The following is a 14,480-nucleotide window of genomic DNA, read 5'->3' on the forward strand; positions in this document are numbered from 1 at the left end:
AACATTGTTTGAAATGTCATCTAAATGACTTGTCTAACACATTAAGGGGATCAAGGAGCCAGTAATGTGGTCAATGAAGGACACAGCCATAGTAAAACACTCGCATAATATATACACAAGAGAAAAATATTTTAAAGTTAGTGATATTGGCTACTTCATATTTCCACAAATAAAATTCATTTACATACAACCCCCTTTTTTCATAATTAAGAAAATGTTCTGGGGCTTCCCTGGTGGCGCAGTGGTTGAGAGTCCGCCTGCTGATGCAGGGGACACGGGTTCGTGCCCCGGCCCGGGAAGATCCCACATGCTGCGGAAAGGCTGGGCCCGTGAGCCATGGCCGCTGAGCCTGTGCGTACGGAGCCTGTGCTCCGCAGCGGGAGAGGCCACAACAGTGAGAGGCCCGCGTACCGCAAAAAAAAAAAAAGGAAGAAAGAAAAGAAAGTGTTCTATCTATCTTTTAAAACACTGATTTTTTTCTCTTTTGCTAAATTCTATATCATTCTGTTTGCCCTGTGAAGAAATTAATTGAAAAGCAGTAATAACTGACCCTTTCATGAGAAGAGCCAGTATGTTAAACAGTACTGAGACTTTACTATTCAATCAAGTAAATAAAAATTTTCTTTTAAAGCTGGCAATGAGCCGAGGGGAGAATGGCCCAGCCTGCTCCTAACGAGGGAGGAAGGTGTGGTATTTCATTCAGTAAGTACTGACTGCCCACCATCTAACAGGCCTCTGCTAGGCACCGCTGAAATCGGTGGGCAAGGCAAAAGCCCTCTTCTCAGAGAGCTTGCAATCCAGTGGGCAGAATCAATGATCAAATAAATCTCCGTGCCTCACCTGCAAGATGGTGGCAATGCTATAGCAGCGGGTGCAGATGCCAACAAGAGCGCATGGAAGTCAGCGTAGCTTCCCCTCTTTTCTGCCTGTCCACGCTGAGCTCCCAGTGCTGACGGGGATGCTAGAGCTGAGAGGTACTGGGCGTAAGTTATGAAGTAGAAGTTGACCTGAACATTGACACCCAAGTATAAATTTGCCCACGGAATGGAGAACTCACAGCGGGCGACGGCTACCACTTCCTTCTTAGGTGGAGGCGTTAATAAGAATGCTCGAGCACTCGGGGGGCTGCTCTGATCTGCTGACTAACCTTTACCTTGGATTGGATTTCTAAAGGTCACTGCCATCAGCTACGGGCGCTGCTCTGCGCGTAGGCGGGGCGGACACAGCTGCGACAGTCTGGCTAAGGAAGAAAAGCCCAGGAAGAGAAAGCTGGGAGAGGCCCCAGAATCATCAGTTGGAATAATTTCCCTCTCAAGGTAACTCTGGATTTTGAGTATGGACGACAAGCCCAGGGAGCATCCCCTCGCTAAGGAGGCCCTGACCGCAGCCCCAGTGGGCGCTGTGTGAGTTCCGGGATTCTACGCTGGCACTCAGAGTAAGGCCCCCAAGGCCTGGGGCACCAGGAGGAGGCCGGCGCCCCGGCCCCGGCGGACGTGGGCGCAGAGGGGCGGCGCTTTCCACTGGGCAAGCACGGTGTGAACGTGCGGCAGCCCCTTCCGGGCACAGGTAGAGGCCAGTGGAACGAGGAACGTATGCACCTGTCAGTTAGTCACTGAGCGCCTGTGCCGTGCCGGGCTCAGGGCAAGGCTCTCTGCAACGCTTGGACGTGGGGGAACTGAACAGCCACCTAAGCCGAGAGTGAACACGCAGAACTACGGCCCCACCCCTTCCCAGCTGCAGGCAAGGAAGCGGAGCCCGGCCCTCGGGGTCATGGTGTGGGCGAGGGCGTTACTGGGGCCACACGAGCCTGGGACCACTCTTGGTGACAACAGCAGGATGAGGGGCTTTGCTAATGACGCATGACGTCAGGAAGCGTGCTTAGAGAAACCGGGAGGAGGTGTGACGTGGCGAGAGTGTCCCTGGGTCACGAGCGACTGGAGGTGGACTGGGTTGGCAGGGGCCTGTCACTGTGGGACTTCTCCGGGGAGTTTGGTGTACGGCTGAGGGTCGTGAATCTCAGTACCAAGCGTGTCTCAAACTTGTGACATCAACAGTTTGCTTGGGGACGGGGACATCGCATGGGACTGGCTTCAATGCACACACTTCGGGAACTGCTGCTCCAGAGGAGCAGCGGGTGTGCGCAGTCCAGGGAGGGTCAGAAAGAAGGAGCCTCACCGACACCAGCAGTGGCTGCGAGCCCCAGGGCGACAGGAAGGCCCCGTCTGGAGCCAGAAACCTCCTCGGACCAGGCTGGTCCACTGCCAGCCCTTCTTCCCTGGCCCCGCTCACGTGGGACTAATGCTGAACCCAGGTGCCGCCTCTGTGGTGCAGGACAAAGGCAGGACCCTTGTCAGGCGACCTCATGGGGAACGGTCACCAGGAGAGGTTAAGTCACCACTGTGGGAAACCTGAGGAAATGTGTGTTGGCCACGCGACAGAGAGGCAACAGGAGCCAGGGACCCAGAGGGACATCCCCGCCACATGGACAAGGGAGGCTGCTATGGCCAGCTCTGTAACAGGAAGGGGTACGGACACAACTCGAAAACGCAGGGTTGTGACTGCAGAAGGGGAGCGCTGGAATGGAAAACTGTGCAAATGAGATCTGGAAGTGGCGCTATGTGTGCGCGTGGCGTGGGAGCGCCCAGTGTCTGAACCCTTGGCCTTGCCTCACCACCCCACAGCCTGAAGGCATCTGAGAGCCTGGGGCCGGGCAAGGTGCACAGCAACGCGCACACCTGGGGAGGTGCCAGGGGCTGGGGCGCTGGGGCTTCTTGGGGTTTCTGAGACCCGAGTCAGGCCTGGAGAGACAGATGCGCATGAGATCATGGAGGGCTGGGGACTCCATGCTGAGCACGTCAGACCGGAAGCGATGACAGGTATTAAGCAAGGGAGTAACCAGATGGGATTCCTGTATGTACCTAAATCCTTCCTGAAGCCTGAGGGCATAAGTAAATAAATAAGACACAACCAGAAAGGTGACTCCAGCTCCCATGTGAATGAGCCATCAGAAATCTAAGAGTTTTGAGACTGAGACCAGTCAGGAAATGTTGCTTTAAGCCAGGACAGAAAGAGGGAGAGCCTGAACAGACACAAAGCAACAGAGGCAGGGCAGGAGGGAGGAAGCCCGCCCAGATCCCCACGGCCACCTGAGCACAGGGCAGAGGAAAGGGAAGAGCCTCGGGTGACTCCCGGGGTTCCCTGGAGTGCCATTTGCTGAGACAGAAACACAGGAGGGAAATCACCTGTGTGGAGGAAAAGATGAGCCTGGGTTGGGACACGGAAAGTGTGACGTGCCTGTCAGACATTCACGGGGAGAAGGCCGGTAAGTCTGGGTTTGGAGGTCGGGGAAAAGGTCTGAGCTAATGGCACAGTTACCCTCTGCCGATCACGGTCCTACCGACTGGTGAGACCAAAGGTATTCAACCCTCACATCAGCAGGGTCAGTTCAGGTACGTGACAGGCACTGGTGTATGAGGTGTGGTAGGGAGAGGGGAACCAGGTGTGCAACTCCCCCTCCTCGATACACAGAGCACTGGGCCCAGAAAGGCTGCCTCGAAATGCAGTGGCAACATGGGGAAAGGGCAGGCGTCCTGCCAAGACTTAAGGAAGCCACCGAAGGGAGAACGCCAAGGCTGAAGAGGCTGGACTTCATTTGCAGAGCCACAGTCCACACAGCAGGAAGCTTCGGGAAGTACCCTCCTTAGCAGAATAGTGCCACAGCAAGGCTTCCTGAACAACTGCACGAGGCCACCTCCCCAAAGGGTCACCGCCACCCCCGCCAGCCCCACCCCCCGCCCCTGCAGGTTTTCACTGCTAACAAAGATGGGTTGATTTTGGAAGTAGACGCCTCCTAAGATTCACATGTCCTGGGCCTTTAATAGATTTAATGCTATCACGCCGGGAACTACTGTAACTTGCATTTCCAGTGCGGCCTACCTGGAGTCGTGGAAGAAAGGGAGGGTAAATTCCCCAAAGAGCCATTTTTCCAATAAGGATGGGTTTAAATGGAAGCTTTCCCATCCGATGAATCACAAACCTAGAGGCGCCACAGGGTGGGACTTGGGACTCAACTGGGGGCTGTGCTCAGATTTCCACCTTGAGAGTGTCTCTGCATTCATGCTTGCCCACTGCAAACAGGGGGCTAGGAAGAGAAAGACATACCAAAGCACTTTTAAATGCTATTTGCAGCACACAAAGATGGACGCTGCATCATTAGAAAGAGCAAAAAACCGACAATGTCTGCCAGAGGAATGGCTAAATGTACCATATTGTTCTCAAATTAAAATTCTGAAAGATAAGGGAAATACAAGTATGCTAAAGGGACAGGAAAGACTTTCAAAAATGTAGTTAAGTGAAAGGAGACAGCTGCAGAATGATATGTGTAATAAAATCTCAATTATATACAATTTTTAAACGTCTGGAGGATGCATATGAAACACAGTCAACACTTATCTGTGGAGGAAGGCAGGATGGGGTGAGTGTGAGGGAGGGAAGGGGTTTCTGCTTTGCTCCATTTACTGCTAAATTGTTGTGTATTTTCCAGCTAACACATATTCTTGTATCCCTTGTATAACCTTAGAACACACAAAAAACCTCCCTCTTGTGCTCTGAGGAAGAAGTTTCTCCTTTTACTACTTATCACTAGATTCCTGATAATATAAAATCAGATTCATCTCAAATCCCAGCAAATAATGGGCCCCAGGGTTTGGAACCTGATTTGGTAAGGACCACGGCATGACAAACCTGGGGTTTGTGGTGGTGGTGACAAGCAGTCAAGTTGGAAGAGGCCACCCAGGAGAGCTCTCTTCTCAAGATTTAATCCATCATTATCAACCCTGGGAGCACGTGGATTTGACGCCCAGCTCTGATAATGCATCAGACTTCCGGACACAGTTACCTGGGCGGGAAGGAGGTAGGGTGGAAACACACTTCTTGTCTCTTCAGTGGGGTCCTCGGCCTCCACACATACACAGTCTTCACATATACCACCCAGAGGGGGTGACTTGCTGGATTTGCACCGCCCTGCACCCCGCTCCTCTGGGCAGTGAGGCTGCACAGAGAGCACAGCCCCAGTGGTATGGGTGGAGCGGGTGGAGAGCAGGGGCTGGGCCACAGCTGTCCATGACAGGGGTGGGGGGGGGAGCATTTCTTTAATTCCAGGGCTCAAAAGTAGGTTACCCACCTGCCTACCAAAAAAAAAAAAATCCACATTCTCCAACATAAGCTTGTCAGAATCAGTGGCAATGTTTCCAGCTCCTTTTCCCTTCATTCTATTGTTGTATTTTTCAATTGGCTCGGAACTCAGGGGGAAGAAGGGTCTTATTTACTGAGCCCTTCTGAACTTTCAACAGTGAATGAGGTTGCAGAGGGCCAGATTCTTAACAGCCAGATTTAGAAACCAGTATCAAAGGCACTAAACTTCGTAGCACCAGCCATTTTCTGATGGGCCTCAGCCAGGCTCCTGTCAGTACAGTGAATTGAAACGCTCAAGCCCGAGGAGAAGCTGATCAAGGACCAGGCTAGAAGGAAGGCTGGTCTGTGCCTACCTATTTATCTTGAAACTGATGGCATCCTGTTTGGACTTCGGGTAGACTGTATTCCCTTAAACAAATAAAAAAGCAATCTTCTTCCCAATCCTAGATCCGACTGACTCAGTCACCGGACATCGATCTAAATTGTACCCTAATTTCCTCTTCATGCGTTATAAATCTGATATCATACATTGACGTTAGGCATGCCTAGTCAACTACAATATTCTTTTACACTTCCATGATGACCCCTCACCCACTTTTTATCACCTTATAAGAAAAATATACTAGGAACAATAAAAAATTGTTTGCAGTTTTTATGGCCTGTTACTAAGTCAATGACTCAAGTGGGGGAAAAAGAAACGGTTACGAGTTAAGGCAAACGGAGCACATCCTCTCTCCCGTGGTTTCTGAGGCTTACACCCTGTACCTTAGTGCCACCATAACTGGGAAGGATGGTAGGACCAGTCTCTTGACAAATGAAGGTAACTTCTAACGGGATGAAATAGCAGATATGTTGTTCCCCCATCCCCTTTTATACCGCTCCTTTTAAACATGACATCAGTTTTGTTCACGTGGCCCGTGGGATCTTAGTTCCCTGACCGGGGACTGAACCCGTGCCCCCTGCAGTGGAAGCACGGAGTCTTAACCACTGGACTGCCAGGGAAGTCCCAACATCAGTTTTAAATATGCTGGATGCAGCACTCCGCCAACAGACAGGATTCTTGTATATGCAAGACAGGGTGGGGTTTTATAAACGAACCTGAAGAACACTAAGTATTTACTGAATTAATACATAAATGGAAGAGGTGGGGGGAAGAAGTGGTCTTATTAGACACAGATCCTGCTATGCTAATTACTGCTAGAAAGCCATCATTTTTGATGAACACACTCTATCCTTAATGTTACCTTAGGTTGATGACTTACAGCTAAGCATACACTGGACACAGAGGGTCAACTCAGCCAGGCCACAGGGATGTGGCTTAAAACCCCTCATCCTAGAGGGCCCATGAGGGAGTTACTTTTTCGAAACTCGGATGTCTGTGTGTGCTTTACTGACATTTTTAAAATGGTCGATTCGCTAAGATTCCTGTATGCTGACATCACTGCACCCACATCCTAAAGCATGCACTCCGCAGCTCCTGTCCACGTGTGGCACAGCCGATGCAGCGAAAGCCTGGCGATGCGCTTCCACGTGCACCCCGAGGACATGGTCAAGGATGCTGGCTCTTCACCACGTTACCATGTCCTTTCTACCAAGATCCACGAGGGGAACTCTCCGCGGGTCGTAGCACCAGAAAAACCCTGTGCAGCAGTTTTCGGACCTTCCAGTCCTCAAAACACAAGGTGCTTAGACTTCTTTTTAAATTGTAAGAGTAATACACCTACTTGGAAAAAGTTCACGGTCTAAAGGGCACATAGGGGACGCTGGTGGCATTGAAACGGTCTATTGTGGGCACGTGTGATGGGCTCGCAGGCGTTCACTTTACTGCCGTGCTTCACAGGCTACATGTGTAGCACAAACGCCGTTCTAGATGCAGTGAATATCACCCTCTCTTCCTTTAGAAATAAGTCATGTAACTGTTCTTTGCACAGGCTACTGGGAAGCCCACAGCCAAATCTGAGCCTCGCTCCCAGGGGTACAGTAACTTAGGACATGCATTTTTTTATACTAGCCTGAGCCCGGGCTTACTTTTATTCTTCCTACCCTCATCTTCCTTTAAGCACAATTTCTTTTTTTCCCCCAGCATTACTGAGATATAACTGACATACAACATTGTGTGAGTTTCAGGCATACAATGTGATAATCTAATAAATGTACATATTGTGAAATGATTACCACGATAAGGTCAGTTAACACAGCTGTCACCTCTCAGTTACCTTTTGCTGTTGTGAGAACATTTAAGATCTTAGAAACCTTCAAGTACACAGTACAGTATTGTTAGCTGTAGTCCTCATGCTGCACATTGCATCCCCAGACCTATTCATTTTAAAGCCAGATGTCTGTACCCTTTGACCAACATCCCCTCATCTCCCCCACTCCCTGGCGACCACCAATCTACTTTCAGTTTCTATGAATTCTAACCAAAATTTCTTTATTTTTATTTTCTATCTTTTCATTTCTCATATTTGTGTTTTCTCATAATACGCTGCTTCAAATCTACTTGAGAATCAGGTAGGTTATTTTAATGCTGAAAAAGGCCTTGTTTATGAAGACCCTAGTATTAATGTGCAAACACTTAATTAAAAGCTGGGGCTCTGACCCTCGGGGTTGCCTCAGCATCACCCGGCGCTTCCTTCCTAATTGCCCGGCTCCACACACACAGCCTCTGGACCAGGCGGCAGGTTGGTGTGCGCTCCCGGGACATGCGTTCACGAACTCTGAAAACTTCCTCTGGAGACACAGCTATACTCGTGCCCCTGGTTAAGAAGCCGACTCAGCTCCACATGCCTCCAGATGAGCTCTCCTAGGAAGGACACGTCACCTACGTAATGTCTTGGCCTGTAACGCAAACCTGAATCTGACCACAAGGAAACATCGACCACAAAAGGAGAAATGTTCTATTTTTAAAGAAGGGGAAGGACTGTCTTCTTTTAAAATGTCGATGTCATGAAAGTCAAAGAAAGAAAGACGGGGGTGGAGTGGGGAGTGTTGAAGCTGAAAGGAGGCTAAAGAGACACGACAAACCAACGTAATACCTGAGCCCACACTCCGGGCACGGGGAAGGGGTTGCTGTAGAGGATGTTAATGGCTCCGCTGGCAAAACTGGGACATGCACAGTAGGTTAGTCAGGTAAAAATACTGCCTCGATATTAAATTTACTGAAGTTGACAATCACATGGTTATATGAGAGAACATTGCTGTTAAGAAATGCACACTGCACTCCAGTATTTAGGAGCAAAGGGCCATAAACATGTGTAATTTATCCTCAGATGGTTCAGAAAACATATTGTGTGTGTGTGGAGAGAAAGTAAACAAACAAATGAGCAAAACGCTAGCAGGTGGTGAATATGGGCAAAGGGTATACAAGTGTCCTTCGGGCAGTTTTTGCAGCTTTTCTGTACGTTTGCAATGATTCTAAGTATAAAGTTTAAAAAGATAAAAGGAAAGCCCGTCTGCCACCGCACAACCCCAACACGGCAGTGATTTTTCAAACAGGACGAGGTTTCCTTCGTTTCCTACTGCCTTGCTGCCATTAGCGGCCCTGGGACCCAACAAGCAGCTCCGTCTGGAAGAGACAAATGCGCCTCCCCCGCCCCCTCCCTCAGGAGGCCGCCTCCCAGCGGCCCAAACCCACCCTTCCTTCTGGGAACGCACAGACCTCCAAAGCCCGCTGAGATGCAGACTCCGAATGTGTTATTTCTCCTGTTCTCCCATTTTTTAAAGTTACGGGATTTTGACACCTGGGGGCAGACCCGGGCGCAGAGCCTCACCGTGCCGGGCCTCGTGAAGTCCACGCTGCGCGCCAGGCTCTGCCGCATCTGGTTGCTGAAGAGGCGGACGCAGACGCTCTGCAGGTACTCGGGGGTGATCTGCCGGAGGACAGAGGATGGACGGCGGGTGAAAGGGGTGAGACATCCCCGGAGCCGTGAGAGGCACCCTAGCCAGTGTCGGAGCTGACTCTCAACAGCCTCTCCGAGGGCACAAAGGTGAGCTTCTGCTTTAACATCGCAGCCCTAGGGAGTTGAAGCACTGAGCCTGACGCAAAAACTAACACACTACTGGTGTGGTCACGGGATAGCATACTTTAAGTTACAGAACTCCACTTAACGTACTCCTGCCGTCATGTAGAACAAACTGATTTTTCATTTTTCTTTTGGCTGCACAGGGCGGCTTGTGGGATCTCAGTTCCCTGACCAGGGATTGAACCTGTGCCCTCAGCAGTGAAACTGCAGAGTCCTAACCACTGGACCGCCAGGGATTTCCCATAAAATAAACCGATTTTAAACCATTTTTTGTTAATTCAAGCAACAAAGTCACTGGGTGGCCATAATGTGATGGAAAGAAAGCCGGACTGAAAATCTGAAGATCTGGGCTCAAGCAGTGGACTCGAGAAAACCAACAGTTCTGCCTCCTGCTTTCCTGACCTGTCGGACGACATGAATGAGGCCACGGCTCTGCGTCACGGGGAGGGGGGTAAATGAGATCAAGGGAGAGCCTAGCACATGACAGATGGCTCAGTAAACGCTTATTGAATGAGTGACGGAGACACTTTATACACTGTCCAGTGCTAGACAACAGGTGGCTGGGTTACTGCTGCATCGATGCCACTGCATCATGGCCTCTTCCTTCAGCACCTCTCATACCTCTCTCATTAGCTACCATGATTCAGGATGGACATCCAGCATCTAAGGTGGTAATTTCTGAAACGTTTTCATCTTATGTCTTTTCTTTTTATAGGGGTAACATGTGCTCATTTAAAAGGTAACACAACCTCTCCCCAGCCCCACCCCACAAACCAATCCCTGGAGGTAACTACTCTTAACAATTTTACCCCCTTCCAGACTTTTTCCTGTGCCTGATTGTGAGAGGGAAGCTCCTTTTCCCCAGCCTCATGATTCCATGTGCTGAACTTCCATATGGTAATGTAACTGGCTCTCTTCCTACCCCTCACTCATTCGTCCCCACAAGAGGAAGACAACTCAACTGGCTGGTGAGTTGGAAAGAGCCAGAACACTGGGCTAGACCCTTTTGTCTCCCTGTGGTCCTCCTGTCTGTCCCCTCGAAACATCTGGTCTGTTTCGGCCACCAGAAAGACTGCCCCTCTGTGCCAGATGTCTCTGGTCATCCCTCGACACTCGGCTATAAGTGACTCAGACAAAGAAGGGCCCCATCTCAAGGCTGCACCTCCTACATTATCCTGAGCCCACTTCCTCTGAATTCCCACAGTATCAAAATTTAATCATTCCTTTTTCATCCCGTACATTTAACCTTTCCTTGTAAACCTGCTCCTTCCCTACAACCTAGAAACATGTCCAAAATACAGTTAATATTTTAAAAATACCTTCCCCTCTCTCCTCCCTAAGCCCTCATCTATCAACCACCCTCTCAGTGTTCTTCCTTCACAGCCAAGGTCCTTGAAAGAATAGCCAACGTTTGCCGCCTCCCCTTCACTTTACCTTTCAACACACCACAGTCGAGCCCCCATCTGAATCACCCCAAGGGAACTCATGGCAAAGGCCACCACCAATGACCTTCTAAGTGTCAGAAACACTGGACACTTTTCCGTTCTGGACTTCTACAGTTTTCTGTGATTTTTGAGACTTTGGATCAACCCCTTGCTCCTGAAACTGTTTCCTCTTTTGGCTGATACCGGAACTGATACCAGACCCATCCCTTTAACAAGGAAATCTGATTCCGTCACTCTCTTGCTTAAAACAAGTGAGTGAGAAAAGGACATGAATAAAGAGTTGACTAAAAGAAATGTAAATGGAAACATTCAGAATACCAAGTTTTACTCAGCAAACTGGCAAAAATTTCAACGTATAATCATGTCCAGTGTTGGCAAGTGTATGGAGAAATAGATGCTCTGATATGCTACTGGGTAGACATTGTTGAAATCTATGGAGAAATAATTTGGCAAAACATCTCTCAAAGTTTTAATGCCCATAACCTTTGACCTAGCAATTCCATTCTTAGGCTCTTATCCTACCTATATTCAAAGGTATACAGTATATACAAGGATGTTCATTATAACAGTTTTTGTTAAAGCAAACAAAAAAATCTAAATGTTCCTCATCGGAGATCTGATGAATTATGGTTCACCCTTGCAGTGGAATAATAATGTACAAGCATCAAAAAGAATGAAGTAGGTGTGTGGTCATGTGGAAAAATCTCCAAGATATATTGAAAGTGACATAGCAAGTTTGAGAAGAGTAATGGGTCACAAGATCCCAAGTAAGTATGTGCATACCGTATGCACACGTTCACACACGTGCACATGCACAGAAGTGTTCTGAAATAATACACAAGAAAGTGTTAATCTTGAATGTCAGTAAGAAAATGAGACTTAGAAATTGTGTGTGGAAGGCCTTTTGCTCCTAACTATATACTCCTCTGAGTTGTTTCAATCTTTTACCAAGAGCACGTGTTTCTTTTACATGAAGAACAAGCTAGTTAAGATTCCAGTGTTCCCCCCAACCCCATCTCTCCCTGTTTTGATAGTGGAGGCCCTTCCAACCCCTGCCTGGTGGTCTGCAGGCCTCTGCTTGCACACTCCAGTTGTAAGAGCTCATGTGCCTATCTGTGGCCCGCATGCCACACCTGGCGTCGCGTCGACCCTGGCTGTAGGAAGCACACCAGGATCGTGGCAGTTAAGTTTTAAGAGGAGAGAAGGCAAAAGGAAAACACACATTTTCTTTTTATTTATTTCTGTACTGCTTGAATTTTCTTTCTTTTTTCTATTTTTTGGCCTCGCTGTGCGGCATGCAGGATCTTAGTTCCCTGACCAGGGATCGAACCCGTGCCCCCTGCAGTGGAAGAACGGTGTCTTAATCACCGGACCGCCAGGGAAGTCCCTGAATTTTCTATGTACATGCCTTCTTTTTCTTCTTTTTTTTCAACAGATGTGTCATGACACATCTTTATCTCAAAAAAGACACATGAACAATGGGGGACCTTCCTTACCATCTTGCCACTGACTGTGGCCTCCAGAGAATCCACCAGCTCTGCTGTGACTCCGATGAGATTGTGGTAGTCCGCCTGGATCTTATTGTACCGTTTCAAGTACGTCATTGACCTACGCTCAGCTTCTACCAGCTGCTGGTGGAGCTGCTGCAACACTTCTAGGAAGACAATATATATTTATATTAAAACAAAAAAGCAACAATTTAAAAGACTCCTACAAAATAAAAAATAATTATATTCTTCTCAAGGGAGTACCATGCCTACTGTCAGAATATTTTACCATAACAATGAACTTGACGCTCCGTATTTGTGTTTAACACTTCTTCTGCCTCATGCCACTTTTAATTACAAAGTGCTTTGTAATCACTGATTTTTTCATTTCTTATCCCCGGTAGTTCAATTGAGTCATCACTGGCTTTCCTAACAAAATCTATTCCCTTGGCTGAACCCCATGCAACTTCTTTTAGTTCCTCTCTCTATGTACAAGAAACAAACTCAATGTTTCTTTCTAGAATCAGCTCACAAAATGGTTGAACCAAAACTGAGTTTTTTTCTCTGTTTGTGCCCCGTGAGGTTGTCTGGGGGATAACTCATAACCGCAAGAGAGTTCTTCATTTTACGTAAAGGTTAGGGCTGCTTGACAGGTGCTGAGAAAACTCAAATCCAGGATTAGGTAAGATTCCAGGTGTTCATTCTGCCAGTTCAACGAAGCATAAGTCTTAGAGCGGCAGCCTTGGAAGGTTCTAGGGTTGTCTCCTTGGAATCCCCCCCACCCTGGCCCCGTACCCCATGGCAGCGCTTGACGGCCACGCCACCCTGGGCACAGTTGGACTATACAAATCTTCTTCGGTGTCAGTACTCCTTGGCCCTATCCTACTTTTTCCCTTTCCTGGAAGGCTACGTTTTGGATGGAAGGACGTGCTGCTGCCCCCAACCCACGTTAACTCAATATTGTCCCGATCCAGGCACTGTATAATACTTAAAGCCTTCATTTCAGAACACATTTCATGTATACAGAGAGAGCCTTTACAATTATAAAGACCAAATATAGCCATTATTTTATAATAACTTTAATGGAGTATAATCTCTAAAAATATTGAATCACTTATGTTGTATACCTGAAACTTAATATAATATTGTAAATCAACTATAATTCAGTTAAAGACCTGGGTTCAAATCTCTACCCTACCAATTTCTTGCTGGGTAACCTGGGGCAAGACACTTAATGTCTCTGCTTCTCATTTCTTAACCTATAAAATGGGGAAAATGATAATGATCTTGAAGGGTTATTGTGGGGACTAAAGAACACATATACGCACAGTGCCAAGCACACGGCCGGCCCACAGCAGCCGCCCATACACAGCAGCTATTATTATTATTGCCTTTCACGGAAAGGGGTCAAAGATTTTCTAAATATACATCTATGCAAGTAGATAACTTGAAAAAGGGGCTGAAAGGTTACGTCCTAAAGCAGTGGTAATGCACATTTTGAAATATATCAGAATCATCCAAAAATAAAGGTGATCAAGCTTTACCTTCAGAGACTCTGACTTTGTGGATATTGGGTAGGGGCTAAGTACCTATGCTGTCAACAAACTCCCGGCTCTGACACAGACCACAAGTTTGAGAAACACTGTCCTAAATTATGTTTTCCTCCTAATTTGTGTCCTAAACAGCTATGAGGATCACCCACATTCAAACTGTATTTCAAAAACTTTTATGTGTCACAATTGTTGATGTGCAGAAGTAAAATATTTTAACTACTAAAACCCAAAATATCACATAATGAATTATTATTATTATTTAACGCCCATCAAATCTCAGTATTGAAAGATAACTTTAAAAAGTCATCTGACACAAATTTACATCCAGTACTTGAACCTCTGGAGAACATTCCTAGAAATCATTTATCAATCTTCTCCTAATATAATATTGGGAAGGAGTCACTGCCTTCCTCCTACACTAAGTATCATTTAAGCTTTTTCATACATCCGAAACTCAAAATTACATAAACAAGAACTTCCAAGGATGAAAATTTTAGATTATTCATAGTCCCATTTTATGGGAATAAATATTAAAGAGTATCTGTGACATTTTTCTCAACGTGTACCAAGTGGCAGACGAATGAAGTACCAAAACCCATTAGCTGGGTCAAATGACTTCCCAAATTATCAGTGTTAATGTCAACAAAGTAGTCCCTCTCTAAAGGGGACTGTAGCAAAACACTCCCCGCCCCCCCCCCCCCCCACCGCATAAACTCATTGTACGATTAACTAAATGTTGGGGACTATTTGTGGAACTTTTGCCTTGGGAACCCAGAACTG

At 47.5% G+C, this 14,480-nt stretch overlaps 1 protein-coding gene across 8 annotated transcripts in view; it reads right to left on the reverse strand.

Moving 5' to 3' along the window:
* Positions 1 to 14,480, reverse strand: part of ARMC9 (armadillo repeat containing 9) — a 145,639-nt gene that overhangs the window by 102,534 nt on the left and 28,625 nt on the right. For all 8 annotated transcript variants that reach the window (XR_016394010.1, XM_030760484.2, XM_022567944.3 and 5 more), the window contains exons 8-9: positions 12,157 to 12,314; positions 8,964 to 9,062 (exon numbers count right to left, since the gene is read on the reverse strand). Coding sequence is in view for 7 of the 8 variants with exons in the window: in XM_030760484.2 (XP_030616344.1) it covers positions 8,964 to 9,062; positions 12,157 to 12,314 (257 nt within the window). In the remaining variant the exon portion in view is untranslated. The remainder of the gene's footprint in view (positions 1 to 8,963; positions 9,063 to 12,156; positions 12,315 to 14,480) is intronic.

The sequence above is a fragment of the Delphinapterus leucas genome, chromosome 8 (genome assembly GCF_059928025.1).
Source record: "Delphinapterus leucas isolate spDelLeu-1000000601 "Yukka" chromosome 8, BTC_Dleu_Yukka2, whole genome shotgun sequence".
NCBI lineage: Eukaryota > Metazoa > Chordata > Mammalia > Artiodactyla > Monodontidae > Delphinapterus > Delphinapterus leucas.